Source organism: Garra rufa, chromosome 19 (genome assembly GCF_049309525.1).
Source record: "Garra rufa chromosome 19, GarRuf1.0, whole genome shotgun sequence".
Taxonomy (NCBI): domain Eukaryota; kingdom Metazoa; phylum Chordata; class Actinopteri; order Cypriniformes; family Cyprinidae; genus Garra; species Garra rufa.
The window spans coordinates 29,760,967-29,786,992 of NC_133379.1; the positions used below are offsets into that span (position 1 = coordinate 29,760,967).

The 26,026-nt window shown below is 35.4% G+C and overlaps 1 protein-coding gene across 1 annotated transcript in view; it reads left to right on the forward strand.

The window, feature by feature from the left end:
• sfswap (splicing factor SWAP) overlaps positions 1-26,026 on the forward strand; it is a 116,052-nt gene that overhangs the window by 20,169 nt on the left and 69,857 nt on the right. The window contains exons 7-10 of the mRNA XM_073824021.1: positions 701-848; positions 12,885-13,170; positions 13,259-13,432; positions 13,568-13,661. Of these exons, the coding sequence (XP_073680122.1) occupies positions 701-848; positions 12,885-13,170; positions 13,259-13,432; positions 13,568-13,661 (702 nt within the window). The remainder of the gene's footprint in view (positions 1-700; positions 849-12,884; positions 13,171-13,258; positions 13,433-13,567; positions 13,662-26,026) is intronic.

Sequence of the window (26,026 nt, forward strand, 5' to 3'; positions counted from 1 at the left end):
CCAGCAAATTGGATTTTGAAGGCATGGTGTCACAATACCATGTAGGCATTTGTAGCAACTAGACAGAAAATGCACTGGAAGACAGAAAAAGCTGCATCTGGTGAACGGTACTTAAAAGGTCACCTCCTTAGGGGACAGAAGGGAATCCAGTAAAATGCATGTTCAGCACGTCGTCTCAAAAGAAGTGGTCTCACAGGGTAGGGAAGGAAACCGTTCATGCAGGACGGCAACAGGCAGAAGTGATGACAGCATGCAAAAGTCTATAAAGCATGGAGTGACATCCAGTGGCAGGAAGTACTGAGGAGAGACGAGCGCACACTTGAAATCTTTAGTTTATAGTGACGTCCCAATATGCTAGCCAACTTATTCTTATGCAGTTTTATACTCGCTGCCTTATACACAATTGGAGCTGTGTCTGATCACACAGACAAGGAAAATACCTAAATGCGGCCAGACTCTCTGAGTAGCCTGGGAGGATCTACCACAGAGCCACCTGAAAAAGCATATGCTACAATGATTTGCTTCCAAGGGGCCTCACAAAACACCAGCTAGTTTAAAACCTGATTTATTGAGTTATTCTATTTATATGGTGTTGCTGTTTTTCAGTTATGTTTAAACAGCTTTACACACATTTTCTGGGTGGGTTGTACTGAGGGAAATAGTACATATCCCATTGACCTTGTGTTTTCATGTGGTATAGCCTCTGCAGGTCATTGACCCTGATCACCCGTTGGCTGTGCTTGTTCGAAAAGCCCAACAGGAGAAAAATGGCGCTGCAGCGATGGCAGCCAAAGCAGAAGAAGAGCAACAGACGTCGGCAGTAGCCACACAGGCAGAATATACTGACCGTGAGTATAACATCAAATCAACATGTGATCTTTATGGTTGACTAAAGGTTCTGGAAGAACTTTGTGGAAGTTAGAAGACCTTAGGATGGAAATATAAAATAAAATAAATACAATAAAATAAAAAGTTGTGCACCAATAATGATAACAATTGTTAATATTACTAATATATATTAGTTTAATTATTATTAAAGGTGTAGTTCACATCCAGAACAAAAATTTACAGATAATTTACTCGCCCCTTGTCATCCAAGATGTTCATGTCTGTCTGTGCCCCTGAATTTCATCTTCCAAAATGCAGTTGAAATGCAGCTTCAAAGGCCTCAAATCAATCTCAGTGGAGATTATTTAAAAAAACAAATCACAATTTATATACTTTTTAACCTCAAATGCTTGTCTTGTCTACCTCTGTGTGAACTTTGTGTATTCTGCTTCATGACGGGGTATGTCGAAAGACTCAAAAATCAAATTTTCTCCTCCAACTTCAAAATCGATTCAAAATTCTACATCGCTGTTTTACCTTTTTTTTTGTAAAAGGTGTTGACCTTCTTTGCATGTTCACTTTGTAAACACTGGGTCGGTACTTCTACAGCGATGTAGGACGATTTTAAAGTTAGAGGAGAAAATGAGATGGGAGTTTTTTGACGCAGAGCTAGACAAGATGAGCGTTTGAGGTTAAAAATGATTTAAATACATATAAATCGTTTTGGCGGATAAGATCCTTCTTCCTCGGCTGGGATCGTTTAGCATTTAAACTGCATTTTGGAAGTTTAAACTTGGGGGCACCATTATATAATAATAGTCCATTATATTAATAATGACACATACACTACCAGTCAAAAGTTTTTGAACAGTAAGTTTTTTTTTTTTTTTCCTCATTTTTTTTTTTTTAAAAGAAGCCTCTTCTGCTCATCAAGCCTGGATTTATTTAATCCAAAGTGCAGCGAAAACAGTAAAAATCTGAAATATTTTGGACTATTTAAACTAACTCTATTCAATTTAAATATGTTTTAAAATGTAATATTCCTGTCATTTCAAAGCGGAATTTTTAGGATTACTCCAGTCACATGATCCTTCGGAAATCATTCTAATATTGTGATTTTTTTGCTCAAAAACATGTTTTATTATTATGATGTTTAAAAACAGCTGAGTAGAATTTTTTCAGGTTTCTTTGATAAATAGAAAGTTTAGTTAAACAGCATTTATCTGAAATCTTTTGTAACATTACAAATGTCTTTATCATCACTTTTGATCAATTTAAAGCATCCTTGCTAAAGTATTAGTATTCTATAAAAGTATTAATTTCTATATACCCCCCTCTTTTTATTCATCAAAGAATCATCAAAAAAAATTTAATCAGTTGTTTTAAATATTGATAATATTGATAAATATTGATAATTGATAATATTAATAATGTTTCTTGAACAGCAAATTAGCATATTAGAATGATTTCTGAAGGATCATGTGACACTGAAAACTGGATTAATGATGCTGAAAATGTAAATTTGATCACAGGAGTAAATTGCATTTAAAACTTTATTCAAATAGAAAGCAGTTATTTTAAATAGTACAAGTATTTCACAATATTACTGCTTTTGCTGTATTTTGTATCAAATAAATGCAGGCTTTTAAAAACATTTAAAATTCTTACTGTTCAAAAACTTTTGACTCGTGTATATATAATTACTGTAATAATAATACTCATAAATATTTAACAATAGTAATTGGCATGTCAAGGTTAAAAAAAAGACTAGAACTAGAATAACGGTTAACTTATTCATGGAAATTTTTATGACATGCTCTAAAATATTTCGCCTTTTCGTATACCGTTAATCATTTTGGTTGCTCTGCTGAAAGAACAGAATTGTGTTTTAACACATGGTGAACATAAATGGGCTTGACATTTGCGGTGTGCTGAGACTGAAAATGCACCATAAAGCTTGACACACACTGAAACTGCAGCATGATAGACTTCTGTTTGTCTTTTTTGGATGAGGTAGGTCATTCTTGGCATGTCTCGAGCTGATGAACAAAGACATATGTCTACTTGAGAAGAGCCTTTTAATGGAAGTGGGTTGAGTACTACAATGCCAGCTCTTTAAAGACTGTGGCAAATCATTAACATCTTAAATTATTTTTAGGATGATTGATTTCCAGGGCGTCCTTGAGTGAAAATGGCAATGAAGCTGACCCTTCAATGCGAGCAAAGTTCATTAAATTAAGTACTGAAGTGGGCAGACGGCCCATTGTGCCCTCCTTATCCTCAGTCAGTTCTAATTCAACAACTTTTATGACATTAAAGGCAGTTTCGCTTTCACCACTTGAACTGATTCTCACTACATCCTCTGATTTTTGCAGCTGTTGAGCACCATAGCCAATCACAGGCATGTTTGCTGTGCGTGTGAATTCAATGGCCAATCAGAGGTGCTCAAATTAGTTTATAAGTCTATCAGTAACAACATCTGCTCCTAATAAGTGAGCTTCAAGCAGTCTGATCCACAGATGTGTGCGCTCTGTTGTTGGTGCCAAAATGAGTGCACCTGACGCTCAAAAAGCATCTTTAGAATCAAAGTAATCTCTGGTGATTTGAAATAATATTGGATTTGCTTGATATTGCAGCACTTGCTTGCAGTGTAGTACCCAATATACCCTGCAACTAGAACAGTCCTATTATAATCAACAGCGGAGATAAGAAATTTGTGCCATAATTTGCTGATTATAATGGGAAGGGAACATTCTGCTTTTGTGTAAATCTCTGTAAAATTAATAATAATAATAAAACTGTTGTTTTTGCTGCTGCCAAAAGGACAGATGTGAAGATGAAGTCTTGATTTACTAATAAAATGGAAATTTTATGCAGGAGCATGTTGCCTGCATAATGCAGATGCCCCTTACAAAATAAGAACTTATTTAGTGTTATGTATGTTTTATTATAACATATTTAGAGTATGTATGTATATATATATTATCATTTTAAAACTTTTAAAAACGTTTAAATTTTATTTTAGATTTTCAACTTTAAATTTAGCTTACATTTGAGTAGTTTTAATGTGCATTTTGTCTTTTTATTTCTTAATTTAATTTTTTTTTTAATTTGGTATTTGGCTTTAATTTTTAACTTTAGTAATTTTAGTATATACTAAAAATTGTGTTATAAATATATATATATATATATATATATATATATATATATATATATATATACATATATACATATATACACACACATATATATATATATATATATATATATATATATATATATATATATATATACATACACATATATATATATATATATATATAGAGAGAGAGAGAGAGAGAGAGTTTAAATTATTAAAAACTATTGTTTTAAAAATAAAAAAAATGCTTTTAGAAATATAAATTAATACAAATAATAAATACAAATAAATAAATGTATACTTTAATTTATAGCAATCATTTAAAAATAAATAAATAAATAAATAATCAATTAATTGACGGCAATTATAAAGGCTATTATTTATTTATAAATTTATCTATTTATTTATGTGTATGCATGTTTTTAAATAATTTAAATAAAGCGATAAATGTAATAAAAAAAACTCTTTATATATATATATTAGGGGTGGGCATAGATTAATTTTTTTTAATCTAGATTAAATCTTGGAATTAATCTAGATTAATCTAGATTAAAATGGCTAATTTGAATTCTGCTGAAGGCAGTATTCGAGAACGGGCCAGGTGGCGCATTAGATCAGGCGCTCATCTCCTGTTTCCAAAATGCATCACAAACTGCTTGACAATTGCTTTTACAACATAATTACCTATACAAACTTGTGTAACCAAGTACTTGTGCGCAAAAGGCTGCACGACGTGCGCGTTGCCGTTAAATACACAGACGCGCACGGACATGGATTTCTGCGTGCGTCTTCCATTAAACTGCGTTGCTTTTAGAAGCGTCAATTCAGTTGTTACATATAGTTTAATGTATTTATTTCGGGATTATCAAAGTAAATTATAACTCACGTGCCCCAGTAAAAAGGGTCTAGCAACGCACCTGCCCTGAAGCGGCTTCATAGCTGCATCCATGTTTGCACGTCTCATTTGATGTGGTAATTTCACAGAAGTTGAAGACTCGTTCTCGCCCCCTACAGTGCAATTCGACTAGGTATACGTCATCCGCGCTAAAATATCAAGGTGAAAGTCATCATATCTTGCGTAGTTTAGACCCAGCTCCCAACCCAACTTTGAGAATAGATTAACGGCGATATTTTTTTTTATCGCCCGATAAGAGTCTCACGTTAACGCAGCACGTTAACGCCGATAACGGCCCACCACTAATATTTATTATTATTATTATTATTATTATTATTATTATTAAAAACTACTGTTTTAAAATGCTTTTCTATAATATAATTCGATAAAAATTTATTACTTTATGTAAATTAATAAATGTAACTTTTTTTATATATAGTTATATTTTTACAGTTATTTAATTACATGTATTGCTGTATTGAAATGATTTAAAATATAAAATAAATAAAAATAAATAAATAATCAATTATTTATGGTAGTTATAATGGCAATTAGTTTGTTTATTTTATATGTATGCATTTATTTTAAATCATTTAAATAAAGCTATAAATTTAATTCAATAAATATAAACACACACACACACACACACACACACACACACACACACACACACACACTACCAGTCAAAACCTTTGACTGATAGTGTATATAAAAAAAGAAAGAATACAATATTGTGTTTTTGGTCAAATAAATCTGCTGGTCATCATCATTAGCTTGGCAGTTCCAAGGACGATTATGGCAAAAATCATACATTTTGATTTATTGACTTGCCCTACTATGTACTCCGAGATTTATCGTTGTACCTGGTCATATAAAAAAAAAAAAAAACTGAACTGCCCAGCCAAATTATGATGGCAAGCGCCGGTCGATTTATTTTGACCAAATAACAGAAGGGTTTTTTTCTCCACAATCCCGTGTTGCTAAAACTTCCATTTTCTGTTAGCTGGTACTCTTATTTTAACTCACAAGGATTTAAGGTACTGTGGGGAGCGAACAGTTCACCTTTTATTGGAAATAGAGAATTTAGCGCTCAGCTGGTGAGACACTCAAGCTGGGACCGCTGATTTGTCTCAATTAGCCTAACTGAAGGAGCTCTACTGGTTTCTTGAGGGAAGTGCCACAGGATTACAGTGCCCGAAGGCGCTTGAGTGGGCCAGTTTCTCAAAAGAAAAGCTACTTTGACTGCAAATGTGTATTTTCTAGGATTAACAGCATGACAAAGAGGTTCTGTAGGCTTAACCACAGTCATCCTATAATCTCTGTCCAAATGTGAGGGTAATTTTTCCAAGGCATTGGCCTGTATCTGAGGTTTGCTGTGTATTTGTCTTTGAGGGACGCTTGGCACTAAATTCGAAGTACGGTTAAACATCGTTCCCTCTCTGCCCGAGTCAAGTTTGAATTAGTTCCCCCTCTTGATATATTTAAAATGGTTGCTATCAACCCCAGCCTTACATCCAACCATGTGGTACGACGAATGCTCAAAAATACTTTATGAAAACAGATTCCTTTGGTTAACTGGCGGCAGGATGTCATGTTATGCACACTCAGCGGGCTTCTTGGATATTCTCGTTTACAGGCACAGCTCTAGATTTATTGAGTCACAAACACTGTCCCGCTTATTCATCCCAGAATGCTCTGCTCATTGACCGTGGTTCACCCCGGCGCCACACCACAAGCCATGCCAACCTCACCCCCCATTACTCCGGTAGAACACTGCTACTCTGCAGAAAAGATCAGGCCGCTTTGTCCGTTTCACATCGCTAGAACAATTACGCTCTTATTTTATCAGGGTTCAGTAGACCTTGGTGATCCGCGTCCATTCAGCTCGCCTGATTAATGCAGTTTATTAAATATGTTGACAGTGGGGAGGTGTGACATTTGAACCACTCGGTTACTGGACCAAGCGGCTGCCAAAACTACAATCCCACTAGAATAAGTTGTCTGTTTTTATTTAATGAGTCATGAGGCTGGTTAGAACAGTGTCTGTAGGAACTGCATAATTGGGTTAATATGTTATTGTTATAGAACACCATACTGAACTACTCTGACAGTGTTTACTGTACAGCAAAGAAATTGTTTTGGCTGGGTTGTGATCTTACAGTCGACTGATTCTTCTGAGCCAGGTCTTTTAAATGAATCAAACCACTCACAAATGAGTCACAGATGAACTCACTGGCCCAAAACGGATTACTCTCTCATTGAATCAGTTGAAATGGGTTTTGAATGAACTTACTCACTGACATACTGCGGTACTGCTCAAAATGTTTGGAGTTTGTAATATATGTTTTGAAAGAAGTCTCACAGAGGCTGCATTTATTTTATAAAACTAGTAGAAACAGTAATGTTCGGAAATAATATTAGTACAATTAAATTAAAGAACGACGGCTTCTGTGTCAGCAACACCACACGTATGCTTCGTGGTGCTCTTGTAAACGCACATCGAAGGCTGACACAAAGAGACGAAATTGTTGAATAAAATCGTTACTTTTGTTTTCTTTGCACTAGGGCTCGATTATGGCAAAAATCATGATCACAGTTATTTTGGTCAATATTGTAATCACGATTATTTAACACAATTATGAGTGGGTCCGGAACTCTATATGATTGATTCATTTAAATATAGCAATACAATAGAAAAAAAGATACAAATGAAATTTTATGGAATTTATTGAATGTATAATAAACCAGCTTAGTCATGTAAGAATTAAACATGCTTTGTTTCTTATAAAAACTACAAAAGTCCCTCCATCAAGTGATTTTGTCTTTGTCTTTTGTTGTTTGATTAACATTAAAGGGATAGTTCACCCAAAAATGAAGATTTGCTTACCCCCAAGGCATCCAAGATGTAGGTGACTTTGTTTCTTCAGTAGAACACAAACAAAGATTTTTAACTCAGACCGTTGCAGTCTGTCATATGATGGCAGTGGATGGGCACCAAACCTTTAAAAGTAAAAAACAAAAAAAACATGCACAGACAAATCCAAATTACACCCTGTGGCTCGTGACGATACATTGATGTCCTAAGACACGAAACGATCGGTTTTTGTGAGAAACTGAACAGTATTTATATTATTATTTACCTCTGATACACAGCAATGTCCATCTGTCCTGAGCGCGTGCTCAGCATCATGTGTACGTGCTCTGGCGTAGTATACGCAAACGCTGGAAGCGATCTGTTGCATGTGTATGACACTCATTGTTTACACAGTGCACAGAGATTGTGGGTATAGCGGCCATTCAAAATGGTAATTACTTGCACTTATCCTGATTATTCAAACCGATTGAAAGCTAAAAGATTATGTTTGCTTGCGCAAACTTATCCAGGACGGTTGACTGTTCACCGGTTTTCCCTCCCGGCGTTGTGTATACTACGCCAGAGCAGTAAAAGGTAAATAATTATATAAATACTGTTCAGTTTCTCGCAAAAAACGATCGTTTCGTGTCTTAGGACATCAATGTATCTTTTATGTTTACTTTTAAAGGTCTGGTGCCCATCCACTGCCATTACATGACTAACAGACTGCACCAGTTTGGATTAAAATCTTCGTTTGTGTTCTCCTGAAGAAACAAAGTCACCTACATCTTGGATGCCCTGGGGGTAAGCAGATAAACATCAAATTTTCATTTTTGGGTGAACTATCCCTTTAAGCACAGAGACAGCAGAAGGAATATTACTTGTGGCCGCTTTAAAAGCTGCACGGATCCAATATACTGTTACACACTTATTTCAATTCTCAACTGTTTTCGTTAATTTCAGACATAACTGATGAAGGTTTACACGAATAATCACCAAACGCAGCATTTTGTCATATATTTGCACGTATTTGACCGCTTAGGTACGCATCTTTAGCTAAATGTTCACTTTACTTGTCCGTGTTCTGTTCTGTCTCTGAGCGTATACACAGAACAATGCAAATTCTCTTTCATGCTTTTAAAACACGACATTAAATAAACATTAATAAATCAAGCACGTCCCATTTTATACAAGTCACTTTGCGTGATTTTACTGATTTGCATGTAAAATTGGCCTTTTCTTTAGAGGAGCAAAAGTGCACAAAGGGGGCGGAATCGGAAGCAATAATCGTTTTATCTCGATTGTATTTTCATAATCTGAATTTCGATTATTTGCACAGCCCTACTTTGCACACAAAAAGTATTCTCCTAGTTTCATAACATTACGGTTAAACCCACTGATGGTTCAACCATTAGTAGACCTCACATGGACTATTTAAATGATGTCCTTACTACCTTTTTGGGCCTTGAACATATCAGTTGCATTCCTGTCTATGCAGGGTCAGAAAGCTTTCAGATTTCATTAAAAGTTTCTTAACTTGTGTTCCAAAGATGAATAATGGTCTTACATGTTTAAAACGACATGAAGCTGAGTTTTCATTTTTGGGTGAATTATCTCTTTAAGGAAGTCATCTGTGTGACATTTCTAGTCAGTTCCAGTTCCACCCTTTCTTAGCCAGCCGAGGTGTCTTGTAAGATTCATAACAAAATTCATCGAAGAGAAGTCGCTCACAGACTTATTTTCCAGAGTAAGCATAAATTTGTTTGCGTTTGAGACGTGTTCCCTGAGGCATTGAGGATTGTCTGTTGATTCTTCAGGCTAATCTTTCTCAAATAGCGCACGAGTCAAATCCAGCAGCACATGCTCAACTCCGGATCTTCCACAGCTCTCTGCCTCTTTATCTCCACAGGGAGACGTCGTAAACGATTAGATCCCATCATTGAAAATGAAGCCTGCTAAGCTGGAGGTGTAGTAAGGACCCATTTGTTATGAGAGATGTGAATTTGGCTGTAGTTATTATGGAGCAGGGATGTCATTCAGTTATATGGTTATGATGTACTCTGACGGAAACAGGCCTGTCAAAATTACTTCATAATCATCCCTTCATGATTATTAGATCTAATTGCAGGTATTTGATGAAGGGCAACTTTCACTTCTAAACACAAATAGGCCTTTATCACAGTCCGTGTCTTGTTACATCTGGCTCCGATTAGTAGCGTAAAGAAATTTCCACCTGCTTTATTGTCAATGAATGCCAGTTTAGTAAAGAAAACTAAACTGATTTAGTTGGACTTCGCATTAAACGGCAATATGCAAAACTGTATTTTTACTGACACCCTACTGTGTATGTCATCTGTCATTTTAATCTGTAACTTTATCTGATTGAGGCAATTGTCAGCACTGCCTGTTTTCTGTCATGAGATTAAATAGCAGCAAGCTGTAAAAATTACTCCCATAGGAATTATCAGAGTGATTCACATTTAATTTAATATATTTTTTTGTTTATTCTTGCAGTATATTTATTATGATTTGCCTCCCGTTTTTGAATAAAGTTTGATGCTAAATAAATAAACGCCCTCAGTCACAGAGTATATGATCCATTTATGATGATCAATATTGTTAGGGGTTAGGGTTAAGGCTGGAAATATTAATTTATTTGAATATTAGTTCATTTGAAAAACTTTAATTTAAAATAATTCAGGATTGCATTGTAAAATTAGTGCATGACAAATGTGAGCATTATAATTGAATATATGTTTCCCACAGAACACCAAATTGAATCATTCAATTTAAATATATTTAAAAAATTGCACTTTTTGCCTGGAAGAACTTTTGATTCATATTGTCTTTTCACCACTATGATATCGAGACTGTTTTGCTATCACAATACCACGATATTGATAATACCATTACATCCCTAATATTTTATATACTAGTATATTTAAATATAATCTGCATATATTTTTTTGCAATGATTATTTACAATTTGCTCAAGAAGTTTATTTTGCAATAGCGACTGTGCATCATCCCAGTTATTACAGTCAGCCATATAAATAAATAAATAGAGATGAAACAGTGCTGCATAGTATTGATCTTTATGTAGTTTTATTTAAAATTTCATAATTGTGAGTCACAGTCCTAGTTCTGCCACATCTCTCATAAAATGTGGAGATACACATGCCACACACGTCTCTCGCTCTCTCCTTCTTTCTATTCCTTTTCTTGCAGAATCTCTTTGTGTCTCTCTCTCTTTTTTCCTTCTATTTGCTCATTTCTTTTTGGCTCTCACCCTTTTGCGCTCAGTTCCTCTCTCTCTTTCACATGCACATTCACACATCCCAGTCAGTCATGAAGTAAATGTATCCAGATCCCTGCCGCCCCTCTCCTCCCCCTCCCCTTCCTCTTTCAGCTCTCTTTGATGTGTGGCTGCAGTCAGACAGAATGCTAAACTCGCCTAAATGAGCAGGACTAGTAGTCTCTTCTAGGTCCTGAAAAGCCCTGACTTCAGGAGTACCCAGGAGATGGCATTGCTTTAATTTCTCTAGCTTTTAAATATCTTTGTTTCTTTTGTGGTGTTTCGTCATTGTCAAGAGTGCTGCGGGTTCATCTCTCTACCGTTCTGAAGTGCAAATGCCTCTGTGCTCACTTAAAAAAATAGTTCACCTGAAAATTTCAATTTTGTCGTGTTGTTCTAAAGCTGTATGAGTGAACTAAACCTTAAAGCCTTTAAAAAACTTGCACGTAACAATATTATCTGCATTTGCCTAATAGCAGAGATTTGGTTGTGTTGATCTTAATAGAGCTTGAACTCGCAGCTCTGTTTGCTTTGGGTTCTTATTAAACTGCTTTGTTTAATGGTTCTTTTTTGCCGTTTTAACAGTTGACTGAAGGGAACGAGCAGCGCTTGACTGTAATTAGGCTTTATTAAGTGTTTTTCAAGAACTGTATGTCTTTACATGCTTGCCATCCTAACATGAGGACAGTTTGATCCTAATTATTTGTGGTAGAGCAGAACAAACGGATGCGATTTTTCTCTTCCGCTGGCTTTTTATCTTCTACATGAAAAGGAAATTTAATTATTGGGACAGTGATCCAAACGTAGATTATTTAAATTCTTAATTTGCATCAACAGTTGCCTCAGTGTACTTTCGCAGCCGTGCAACCAAAGCGGAAATGCTATTGATGACTAATTTTTAATGCAGGGCTCGACAAAGATCACCAAAAATATTCAGACAAGTAAAACTTCAAATGAAGCTCTGCCTTCACATTTCAAATGGGGCAGGGAAAAAGACATTTGACTCAGAATTAGGTGAGGCAGACAAACAGTAATTCTCTATTAAAATGGTTTTATTAATTCACTACCATACAAAGGTTTGGTGTATGTATTATAAGAAAAAAAAGAATTATAATGATAAGAAATTAATATTTATTTATCAAGGATGCATCAAACTATAAAACTAAAAAGTAACAGTAAAGACATACACACACACACACACACACACACTATATACATACATTGTATATACATACATTTATCTATTTACACTTATTTCAATAAATAATTTCCATTATAATTGCTTTAAATTTGTTATTTATATTTATTTAGAATAATTTACATAAAGCAATACATTTAAATTAATTTACATTTATAAAAGCAATTGTTTTATATTTTTTATACATATACATATATATAATAAACAGCTGGGTAGTAACTGATTACGTGTAATCTGGATAACGTAATCAGATTCCAAATATTAAATACTTCTAATTAGAGTATATTACATTTTAAAATGCTCATACTTTATTTGGATTACAGTTACTTTTTTATAGATTACATGATTACATATTAGTCACACAATGGCAGTAAATTATTCCTAATTAAATTGATTGTCTAATTTGTCTTACTGTGTGTCATACCATTCAGCTTTGACTATATTCATATAAAGTTTAAATAAAAGGTTTGATTAAAAAAGTAATCTAAAAAAAGTAGCAAGAATACATTACATATAATGTGTAGCCTAGATTACATTACTAATTATAGTTTTCATGATGTAATTAGTAACGGACTGCAATTTGTAAGTAATCTTTCCAGCACAGTATACAGTTTCAGGTGCCAATGTTTGATGTGCATTTGATTTAGTAACTCTGTGTGTGTTTATTTCTCACAGCTAATGTGGCAGCTATGTATTATGGCTACTGCATGCTGCCTGACGGAACATACTGCCTTGCCCCACCGCCTCCTGGGATTGATGCCAGCCCTTATTACACCTCGATGCCCACTGGCATGATGCCGGCTCCTCCTGCATCTGGTCCTCCTCCTCCTCCTGGGACTACACCTTTGTTAGATCCTGCGGCTGCAATCCCATCAGCTCCTGCTGCTGGTCCAGTCACGGTGTCAGCTCCTGCGTCTGTTCCACTTTCACATTCTGCTCCTGCGGCCCCTCCGACTTCCAGGTGTGCACCCTACTGTCTCTGCTTTTTGCAGAACTTGACATATTTCAAAAATCCAATATTTGGCTTTATTTTTCTTTTCATCCATCAGTTCTCGCCCTCCTCAAACCACCGTTGCACCGGCGGTGCCTGCGGCTGCTGCCCCTGTCGCAGCCATCATCCCTCCGCCTCCCGACATCCAGCCTGTCATTGACAAACTAGCCGAGTATGTGGCGAGAAACGGGGTGAAATTCGAGAGCAGTGTGCGTGCCAAGAATGACCCGCGGTAAGCAATTATGTTCCTGCTCGTTACAGCCATCCTTCAGATACGAAAGTCTCACCGCTCCTATTAGATCACTGTAATATGTAATAACTATAAACCTCTTTCTGTGTGTATGTGTGTGTCTTCTACACCCTACAGGTTTGACTTCCTGCAGTCCTGGCACCAGTACAACTCCTATTATGAGTTCAAAAAGCACTACTTCATGCAGAAAGAAGGCCTGAGCGTGCAGGAGGTAGTTTCGTGCTTTGTTGTATTTCTTTTTTACTTTTTTCTCTCTCGCACACTGGTTTTTGTTTCTTTTAAATTCATTACTAACTACAGTTGAGCAGATACTGTAACGTGACTTAAAGGAATAGTTCTCCCAAATATTTATTTTGCTGAAATATACTCATAATCAGGCAATCCAAGATGGATATGAGATATGGATACTTTCTCAGCAATGCAGTGAATGGGTGCCATCAGAATAAGAGTTCAAGCAGCTGATATAAACATCACAATAATCCACATGACTCCAGTCCAGCACCCATTCACTCTAGAGGATTCATTGGTGAGCAAGTGATATAATGCTACATTTTAAATCAATTAATGTCTCGTGAAGCAAAAAGCTGCATGTATAAGAAACAAATCTATCATATAGATGTTTTTAACCTCAAACTCATCTTGTCTGAATAAGGAGAGAAATATGCACAGATGAAGCACTGTTTACAGGCAAAAAGAGTCTAAATTGTTGGTGGATTTTGATGTGAGGGCAAACATAGGATGGACTTTTTTTCTTGAAGGAAGAGTTATGGAATATGTCCTCAGATTTTGAGGATGAAGTTGTTTCTTATAAACATGAAACTCGCAAGTGATATAATGCTAAATTTCTTCAAATTTGCTCCAGTAAAGAAACAAACTCAACTACATCTTGGATGGCCTGAGGTTGTCTGCAAATTGGCGTGAGGATTTCAGCCAAATTACATTTTTGAGCACACTATTCCTTTAAATTTCATTTATTACAACAACAGCCCCTCGTCCTGTTTGAGCAGCCTCTCGGTGTGCATAGGACCTTGTCTTTTTCAAACTGACAAATGGTTTTGCATGTTTATGGGATGCTAATAAAACAATATGGCATATTTAGCATCTCATTAACTACTCATTTGGTTTGAGAAATTGATGTTTACCAACTTAAATAATTATGTTTCATAACCTTCAAGCTTTTTAATACTTGGTGGCTGTTATCCAAGGCCACTTCTGCAGATTCTGCATTACTGATTCACCCCGTATATTTCTGTTCATTAATTTCGCACATTTTCAGTGAGAGAGCCTTGATTTGACTTTGCTGCATGACTTGTCTCAGTAGAAATGTTCAAAATCATCCGTATTCAGAATGCAGTACATGGAATTTGAGAGAAATTTAGTGTTTTACCAAGCGTTCAAGACGGTAACTTCTGTGACTGATGGTTCCCTGTGTACCGGTAGGATAAAACAATTGTAATATAGATGCAAAACCCAAAATATAATTTTTCAAGAAAAAACCCAGCTTAATGTAGACAAATTGTAAGTCAGTGCACCAGGCAGATTAGTGCCTTATATGGTCCTTTTTAGTAATGTAGAAGCAGTGCAATACAATACAATAATGCCATTCAGTGTAATGGTAATTCAATAAGGCAATTCAGGACAGTGTAAAGAGTGTAATATAAGGGCAATTAGTAAACAGTAGAGGTTTTGTGCAGTCAATACAGAAGCAGTTTATGCTGATCCTTGCCCTAGTTTAACACTGATGTACTATAGAGAGAGATTCGGCAGCTGTTTTTAAGCAGATATAATATAGGATGCAAAAAATTGTTAGCTGAATTTTGAAGAATTTACAGTTTTTTTTATGTTTAGTATGATCTTAAAGGGATAGTTCACCCAAAAATGAACATTTTGTCATTAATTACTCACCCTAATGTCGTTCCAAACCCATAAGACCTTCTTAATTTTTTATGAAATCCGAGAGTTTTATGACTCTGCATAGACAGCAATGCAACTGACATGTTCAAGACCCAGATAGGTAGTAAGGACATTGTTAAAATAGTCTGACATTAGTGCATCAACTTTTTTTTCCATTTCATTTTATGAAGCTACGAGAATACTTGCATAAAGAAAACAAAAATAATGACTTTATTCAACAATTTCTTTTTGTTTCAGTCTTCGACGCTCATTTACGAGTATCAATTCTAATGAAATTAATATTACATTAAGCTTGTGTTTAAAAAAAATAATACATTCCGTTCTTTAATAAATCTTGACAAGCTTTTAATATTAAAATGGTCTCTCCTATTTCTTTATCTCATAAATTTGACTGGATTTTAAGCAATGAGATGATGATAATTAATGATTAGTTGACAAATTTTCTCTAGAATTTAAATAAAGAAATGTTTAATAATTTATTAGTATTTTTCTTATAATGGGTAATGTTTTTAGACAGCACGTTTGTTAAAAAGTTTAATGCTGATTTTATTACCATTCATAATTATGTTTACAGAAACATGCTTTATTAAAATTTAAGTAATTATTTTAGTCTAAAATGAGTCTCTTCTATCTCATGCACTACCAGCTAAATTATACATTTATCCAGTGGTATTAGTTTTGAGGCAGGACTATTTGTTTCTTGTCCAGTGGAAAATTATTTACCAAATTATTTTTGGAAATCCATTTGATAAAGCCAATTGCACATCGCTGTGTGTATTCAGGCTAATCCAAGTTTATTAGTGACTGGTCTCAGTCTGTGAACAGCAAATGATGCCAATCTTGACCGCTGATTGCCAGTAAAATGACATCTTGATATATTTACCAGTCAATTATTCATAGTGGCTTCAAAAAGATGTCAAGAAGGACAGGAATAATTAGGCTGTTAATTCTCATCTTGACACTTTTTTTTGGCATATTTTCTTTTATTTTAGACTTTATTTGCTGTTGTGTATTCAGCCTCTAATGGTGTGTGTGATGCAGTAAATCCATTATGCTAAAACTACTTGTTGTTTTCCCTGTCATTACTGCTTATTAACTCGCTGGTCATCCTTAATGGATTGAGAGGCAAGATCGACTTAACTGTGCAGCTGTGCATTATTGAATATAAGGAACGTTCCAGTGAATTGAATTAGAATAAGAGGGTTTTTATGGATACATCTGCCTGTAATTGCTTAGAGTGGCCTCTTTGTATGTCTCCCACGCATGGTGCAAGCTTATACAAATTTTGTAAGCAAGTGATAGACTGACATAATGTTTATAGTAGAAAGCAGGCGGGATTCCTCATATTATCTGTAAGGTAGACCACATATATGCTTTGAGCAGTCGTTGACCTGTGATCTCTGTTAGTGAATCTTATGCTAATAGACCCATTCCCAGCTTTAAATTGATAATGCATGCTGGCAGTTTACCGTCAAAGTGATATAAATTCACAGTTGGAGTAATAAGACTGTTTTCAGGTGTAGCAACAGTGACATTTTCCTGAATATCAGTGTGTGAGCACAATCGAAAATGAGATTTTCATTTTATACAACACTAAAAAACAAAACAAGAAGTTTATATTGAATGAGTTACATTTTAAAAATAGCATTGTCTGTTCATTGGTTTCGTCAATGAAAATAGTTTCAAACAAAGCTGAATCAGAACATTTGTGCATCTCAGAGCGACACTGCAGTGTTTTGTTCCTGAACATTCCTTTTGTGGAAATGTTAAGGTTCCATGGATGTCAAAGGTACTTTATGGAACTGTAGATGCTAATAAAGAACTTTTTTTCACTATAAAGAACCTTTTGTGGAATGTTAAGGTTTCATGGATGTCAAAGGTACTTTATGGAACTGTAGATGCTAATAAAGAACTTTTTTTCACTATAAAGAACCTTTTGTGGAATGTTAAGGTTTCATGGATGTCAAAGATTCTTTATGGAACTGTAGATGCCAGTGAAGAAACTTTTTCCACTGTAAAGAACCTTTTGTGGAATGTTAAGGTTCCATGGATGTCAACGGTTCATCATGGAGCTGTAGATGCCAATAAAGAACCTTTTTCCACTATAAAGAAACTGTTGGGGAATGTTAAGGTTCCATGGATGTCAACGGTTCTTTATGGAACTGTAGATACCAATAAAGAATCTTTTGTGGAAAGTTAAGATTCCATGGTTGTCAAAGGTTCTTAATGGAACTGTAGGTGCCAATAAATAACCTTTTTCCACTATAAAGAACATTTAGTGAAATCTTAAAGTTCCATGGATGTCAGCAGTTCTTTATGGAACTGTATATGTCAATAAAGAACATTTTTCCACTATAAAGAACCTTTTGTGGAATGTTAAGGTTCCATGGATGTCAATGGTTCTTTGTGGAACTGTAGATGCCATAAAATAACCTTTTTCCACTATAAAGAATCTTTTGTGGAATGTTACTGTTCCGTGGATGTCAACGGTTCATTATGGAACTGTAGATGCCAATAAAGAACCTTTTTCCACTATAAAGAAACTGTTGGGGAATGTTAAGGTTCCATGGATGTCAACGGTTCTTTATGGAACTGTAGATGCCAATAAAGAACCTTTTTCCACTATAAAGAAACTGTTGGGGAATGTTAAGGTTCCATGGATGTCAACGGTTCTTTATGGAACTGTAGATACCAATAAAGAATCTTTTGTGGAAAGTTAAGATTCCATGGATGTCAAAGGTTCTTAATGGAACTGTAGATGCCAGTAAATAACCTTTTTCCACTATAAAGAACCTTTTGTGGAATGTTAAGTTTCCATGGATGTCAGCAGTTCTTTAGGGAACTGTAGTAAATAACCTTTTTCCACTATAAAGAACCTTTTGTTGAATGTTAATGTTCCATGGATGTCAAAGATTTTTATGGAACTGTAAATGCCAGTAAAGAACATTTTTCCACTATAAAGAATGATTTGTGGAATGTTAAGGTTCCATGGAAGTCAAAGATTCTTTGTGGAACTGTAGATGCCAGTAAAGAACCTTTTGTGGAATGTTAAGGTTCCAGGGGTTCTTTATGGAACTGTAGATGTCATTGTCTTTCTTGTCGAAAAGAAATTCTGTTTTTTGAGGAAAACATTTCAGGATTTTTCTTTCTTTGGGAGCCAACGGATTGAAGGTCCAAATGGCAGTTTCAAAGGGCTCCACAAGAACCCAGCCGAGGAATAAGGGTCTTATCTGCCCAAAACAATTGGTCATTTTCTAAAAAAAAAAAAAAAAAAAAAAAAAAAAAAAAACTATATACTTTACAAGCTAGCAACACTGAAGTCATGGGTTCGATTCCCAGGGAATGCATGAACTAATGAAATGTAGACATTGAATGCAATACAACCAGTTTTAGATAAAAGCGTCAGCCAAATGCATAAATGTAAAGAGAACTTTTTTTTAAAGACCATAACAGTAATGTGTGCTTCTGAATATTAATTATGTTTGCCCAAGGGAACTACCTTACTGGCTAATGGGAAGACATTAAGTATGTGCTAATGAACTGGCGAATTAAAGAATTCTATTATTGTAAAGGTGTCTTTCATGAATATTTATTAAGTTACTTGACTGGACGCTCATGGAAGGTTGCCAAGCAACTTCTGCATGATCTACTTAATAATCTCTATACTATAAATTCACTGGGCGTACATACATTATAAGGTTACGAGGTAGATAAAGCATGGCATAATGAAATAGAAAAAAAGCGAATGGACTCAAAGATGTACTTGCATATATTGCATATAATAGCCAATTTAAACTCTTCTCAAAAATCAGCCAGTCACAGTGTGAAATGTGCCTATTTGCATACATGAAGGAGTTTTTATGATGCTATGATAAGATTTGGTATCAGATGTCGCTTGCACAAGTTTACACACATTGAGTTGAATCTATAGCTGCTGTTTTTCCACAGTGTGTGATTATGATCAGCAGTTTGACTGAAGATACTTCTTTCCTTAATGAGACCGCCGGCTGCGAGCTTTGGCTGTGTGCCTCTGTCTGTGTGTGTTTAGGTCAGAAATGTGAGGATCAGGTTCTGATGTGCAGTTTTGTGTGCGCCGCACTGCTTTCATCCAGGGCTAAGCAGAGACTTTGGGAGCTCAGATGAAATCGATTCCTTTTCCGGTTACCATGGCATAGTCATCCCTGCAAACTCAGGCTGTTTGATACCTCAGTGTGTTTTTGAGGGTAGAGCTTCTGGTTTGGTCAATTCATTCATTGATAGAGGGCTTACCTTTCATGTTCTTACTAGTGATATCAGTTGAACATGTTGATTTAGTGTGATTAATTATTTAAAAAGTATCATGTTTAAGAAAATGTAAGCGATTAATCATGCCCCCTGAACCATGATTAAATTGTGTCTATTTTATTTGTTATTTTTGCACAATTCAAGCCTGATTTAATTTGATCAATTAATCAGGCATATGTAATTAATGACCTTTTTAAACATTTAGATTGACAGCCCTTGTTCTGAACAAACTTCAAACTAGAGATGTGCGATGTATATCTTGTCTATGATCGTTTCGTAGTTGTTGTTGTTAATTAATTTATTTTTTTAAGATTTACTTTTGCCATTTTCTCCCCCTTTATTGTGATAGGATAGTGTAGAATAAAAAGAAGGCAAAATGGGAGAAAGAGGGGGAGACTGGATCGGGGAAAAGTTCTCAAACCAGGATTCGAACTCGGGATGGCATAAGGCTATTAGCGCTGGACATAATTTTTGTTAAAGGATAACTATTGCCAAAATGCAACCTGGGCTGGGGTTTTTTGTACTGTAAACGAGACAAACATATATCTAAAAGCATAATTACAACAAACGAGCCGTTTTTGAGATTGACCGTGATTTCGTTTTGTGGTCAATGGCCGGTGAATGGGAGTACTAGGGGCATTAATTTGAGCGCATCAAAATCGATATTTTTACAACACTAAGAAGGCTCGACACACCATGAAACTTTGCTCGAAGTATCGCCTGGGTCTCTACACATGAACTCGAGCATTGAGAACATTGTTTGTGTACACAGAGTTTAATAAAAAAAAAGTCTTTGAACAACTCACTTTCACTGTTTGAGTTTCCGCTCGCGGCCGCCTTGCCAGTGAAGAGGTGTCGATCTCCTGGCCGATTGCACGCGCGGAAGGTCCTGGCAGATCACTAGATGAAAAAATTCACCCAGGAATCGAAACGAGGAATCGAATTTTTAATTTTATAACAAGTATCCGATTCTTTCTCTTAAGTATCCGATTCCAGAATCGGAATCGATTTTCGATTCCCAACCCTAACAGTAATAAACAAAAGAAGTTTATATTAAGTTACATTGTCTGTTTTATTTCTGTTTCATCAATGAAAATAGTTTCAAACAAAGCCAAATTAGAACCTTTGTGCTTCTCATAACCAAGAGAATCATTTGAGCCAGTGATTCAGTGATCGATTCATAAAGACTTGCTTTGGTTCTGAATGAATGAGCCATTTTGAACAAATCATTTGAATGAATGATTTAATGAGGCGCTCATTAAGACAGGGCCTAATATGTGACCTACTAGTGGTCCTTTAGTGTCATATTTATTTATCCATGATCCTAATCAGTCAAGGTACCAGCAAAACACACTTATTATCGTCATTCAAAAAACATCAATCAGTTAAAATCATTTTTATTGGTTGTCTTATGGTCAGATATATTTACCTGCAGGGTTGTTTTACATGATGCAGGAAGAAAAATATTGAATGAGAGATATACACTACTAAACATAAAAGTCCTGAGGGGTTTTTGTATGCCATAAAATGACTATTTTTGGTTCCCCAAAGAACCTTTCATTTTAAAGATCTTAATAGAACCATTTTGTCTTGGTATGAAAAATGCTTAAAATATTTAAAGAACCTTTTTCCACTGCAATGAACATTTTGTGGAATGTTAAGGTTCCATGAATGTCAAAGGTTCTTTATGGAACTGTAGATGTCAATAAAGAACCTTTTTCCACTACAAAGAACCTTTTGTTGAATGTTAAGTTTCCATGAATGTCAAAGGTTCTTTATGGAACTGTAGATGCCAATAAAGAACCTTTTTCCACTACAAAGAACCTTTTGTTGAATGTTAAGTTTCAATGAATGTTAAAGGTTCTTTATAGATGCCAATAAAGAACCTTTTTTCACTATAAAGAACTTTTTGTGGAATGTTAAGGTTCTATGGATTTCAAAGGTTCTTTATGGAACTATAAATGCCAAAAAAAAAAAAATCCAATATAAAGAACCTTTAATGAAATTTTACGTTTTCATGGATGTTAAAGGTTCTTCATGCATCTGTAGATGCCAAAAAAGAACCTTTATCTACTATGAAAATAACCTTTTGTAGAACGTTAACGTTTCATGGATGTCAAATGTTCTTTATGCATCTGTAGATGCCAAAAGAGAACCTTTATCCACTATGAAAATAACCTTTTGTAGAATGTTAACGTTTCATGGATGTCAATGGTTCTTGGAACTGTAGATGCCAATAAAGAACCTTGCATCACTGTATCAGAAAAGATGTTAGACCTGCTGCTTACATCTGTCTAAATATGGTGCTTGGAAGTAATAAGGAATGAAAGGAAATAAGAGCTTAGTAGATTGAGGAAAAAGAGGTAGGAAAGTGTTTTAGTGGGAAAATTAGACGAAATGTTCCATTGTCTCAATCAACGCAGCAACGCTGTGCTCACAGCAGGATCTGATGTTATTTGCTCACCCTGCCAGGATTATTGTCTCCAGAGACAAAGCTGGGCTTCAGCTTTAGCTAATTTCCTCACTTGTTCAGAAGTTTTTGGACTATAATCTGTGCAGTTTTTTTGGTTGTGTATTCATTTTGAATTCCTTCCACTATTATTTGTACTTCCAACTGGGTGGCAATCATTCCAGCTGCCGGATGTGCTGAATGCTTCCCAACCTCTTAAATCTTTGGCTTTGCTTTGGGTGCATAAGATTCGATATGCATTCCCTAAATTAACTGGGTAGAAAGTTTTGGAGATCCCTTGAGCTCATTTTTGGACTGCTGCTAAGCGTTGTCTGAAAGAGTGATCAAGTGGTCTCGAGAAGTATTTAGACTCTTTTGGAGGCTTAAAGTAGTAGTTTTCCCAAAAATGAAAGCTTTGTCATCATTTATTCATACTCCTGTCTTTCCAAATGTCTATGACTTTCTTTCTTTTATAGAACACGAGAGTAGGTGACTCCGTTTTTGTCCATGCAGTCAAAGTAATCAAGATTAAATTTTGCTTGCACCCCAGTTTTCTTCTCAATTTCTTCAATAAGTTTGGCATTAGGGTGAGTAAATTTGTCTCTTCAAATCACTCTTTAAATGTCTTAATATCATTACATAAGATCAAGCAAAGTATTAAATCTAAAAAAATCTAAAATAGCATATGCAAAGAGTACTACACTTTTCTTAGTTTTATTTCTTGAATTACAAAATATAGATATATACTTTTTTTTCCATTCTTTTTTTTTTTATATATATATATATATATATATGGCTCCAGTACCTTTTATGCTAAATGCTGTTTTATGGCCAGTAAATGTTCACAGTTCAAGGGTGGTGTTGCAGAAAGTTTAGCTTTTCCTGCATGAGTATTTAGTTCAGTATCATCTTAAATTGTGCATTTTATCACGTCATTAGAATGAATAAGTGAACTGATAGAAAAACTGAACCATGTCTAAGCGCTGTCAGATGAAGCGAGATTGCGGTGCATCTGCATTCATGCACACTTCAGTGCTTTTTCATTTAAGTCATTTTTGGGGATTTTTATTTGCGCGGTCCGGATAGAAATCCGGAGGTTCAGAGGAAGGACAGAAGAAGCCCCAAGCCTGTGAAAATCAATTTATTCTTATAACTTGTGTGCATACCTCAAGGACACCATCCTACAAACTAGTTCTTTGAGCATCATACTACTACACGATGGCAGTTTATGTGGTTCATCATATTTCACTAACACCCGCTGCCTCATTAAAACCCATGTCCCACCAAATTCCTGAAAGCTTTTCTTCTGCTTATGGGTGAATAAAACTTGTATCAAATGAATGAAAAGGGCATAATATCCCAATCGCATGCACAGAAGAACCACAATCTAATATCTCATCACAAAATTTTTTGCATTGCATAATGTTCCTTTGAATCCACAGAGAACACTTGGCATGATTCGCAAAGTTCAGCATCTCTGGTCTCCGCCAGCATTTAAACTTGATGTTCTGGGATCTTCTTCAAAGCGACTGACATTTGGTTCAGATTTCTCCATCTCAGCAAAGTCTGACTACTTTAAGTCAGCTATATTTAACCACAGTTCATGTGTTTTCCCCTCCTTAGTATAATGTTTTTGGGAATATATGAGGGAACGTGTTGTAAAAGGCTTTTACAAGGCAGAATTGTGTCTTGGAGACTCTCTGGGACTGCTGTGGCTTGACTTTTAGAGGGATAATGTATTGTCCTGGATGGTTAAGGCGCTTTAAATTATTTTTAAGGTCAGGTGTGGAGTTTGACCTTAAAGCTGGCAGGTTCTTAAAGTCACGATTCTTGTAATTGCGACCCAGTCGCGTATTTAAAACTGTCTGCTTTAGCCATCATCGCCGTTCTTGAAGTGTTCTCTTTGAAGAACATGTACTTATGTTTAATAAGGTCTCTTTAAACGTGGTAATGGTTGTTCCGGAGCCCATTGCCCTGTTTTATTCCTCCTTATCAGACCTTTCTCAGACAAGCTTTACATGTCAGTTCTATTAAACCAAGTCAAGCACTTAATGTGTTTATCAAAGAAAAACAGAGTCTGATGTGTATGTCAGATGACAACATGACATTGTTGTTTCTCTGCTTTCATTAACGGTCTAATTACTTGATATTTCAGTCAATATCCTCAAAGTTAATTTGAATGAAACCAGCTAGGTTTTGTCCTTGTGTGGCATTCTAGAAACCTGAATGGGAGTGTGTTTTTGCTTGATTTACTGAGGTCCTTGTTAATATTTCCCTGTGTAATAATCAAGGCATTTGGCTGGTCCCTCAACTTCATAAATCATCAATATTGTTTTGTGCTGCAGCTTTTGAGTTTCTCCACAAGACATAAATGCTGCACCGCCAACCGTTCCAGCTCTGAGGTTTTGGCACGCACTCATGTTTAAATGAAACGGTCGGCCTTTTAGCTGCTTTTAATGAAAAGTGGAAACATTTCCCTGCAGTTCCAGACCTCTGTGTAACTGAGCTTTTCATTTGATGTTTTTTTTTTTTCTCCCCGCTTTTTTATTGCACGTAATGAAATGAAGCGGCTTGATATTTCATTTGTCGTAAAAGTGCATATATATATATATATATACATTTCGTTTTCCACAAACATTGTAGCTTTTTATTAAAAATTAGATCAAAATGCGTTGTACATTACAAGGATTTCTGAACTGCACAGAGCTTTCTTCTGTTCTTCTTCTGCTTATTACACTGCTCTCTAAAATACTTAATTCTGATTGGCTGATCGTAGCATCCTGCTGATATTTTATGTATAATGGCTACTGAACTATATATATGCATGTTGTCCCTGGCAGCCAATTTCCTAGATAGCTAGTTTCATCTCTCTCACAGCACAGTGCATTCTTTTTATGTTAAAATAATGTCAGCTTAGATCAATATTTCATGTCCTTTTTATTTATTTGTTTGCTTATATTATTTATTTATAAGCAGCCGTGTATTTAACAGAATAATAAACTGTAATTTGCTCATTATCACAAAGTAAACCCCTTTAAGGTCTTCTAAAACCACTCCACTTTGGGATCCAGATCAGCCTGGTTTAATTTGCGATAATGAGTGGCGTTATCCCTTACATATAATCTTTGATATTTTTTAATAAATGTGACTTTTTTTAATTAAATAATTTAAAAATTCTCTCTGCGGTTTTTCTCTCTCTCTGCCAATATTTCATGTTTTTTTTTCTTTAAATTAAAGTAAAGAAAATTAAAGCTTTCATTTTTAGAAGTGTTTATTTCTTACCCTCTGGCATGCTTTCTGCATTCCCTTTCATATCCAGTGGACTGCTTTAAAAACATGAAAAGGGAAAGACAGGAATTATCTTTGTTGTGCTTTTTGAGGGCGTAGAAAGGGAAAGACATTTGCATGTCTTCCGTATATTTACAAATATGTAATTCTGAAAATTATGTTAATATACATTTTTTTGTGCTTTGTTTAATCAAAAGAATTATGAGTTTTTCAATGATTAGTGGTGTCACCTGGAGGCGGCTGAAAGAAATTAAGGCTGTAGTAATCTCTTCATGTTTTACTTTGTCAGATGGATGTGCGTTACTCATGTCAGTGACTTTGAGAAATGCCTTCGAGCACCAGTATCTCAGCTAAGACACTGGCGCTTAAAGGCTGTCTGCACATTTCTAGCAGTGTGCCACTTTACAGCCTCCTCTAGGGCACTTTTTCCTTAGCTAAACCATTTTTGATCATGTGTCCCTCGCTCTTTTTTATGTACATCCAAGGCTACAGCTTTCCTTTGGTTTCTGGTGACTTACAATGCATGAAGTGAATGAAATCCACAGGGTCTTGAATATAGACTGCAGACAGTATGTGGAGGAGGAGACTGACCACTCGTAGAAAAATGAATCAGAAATGGCCATGCTCAATATGGTGGGTGT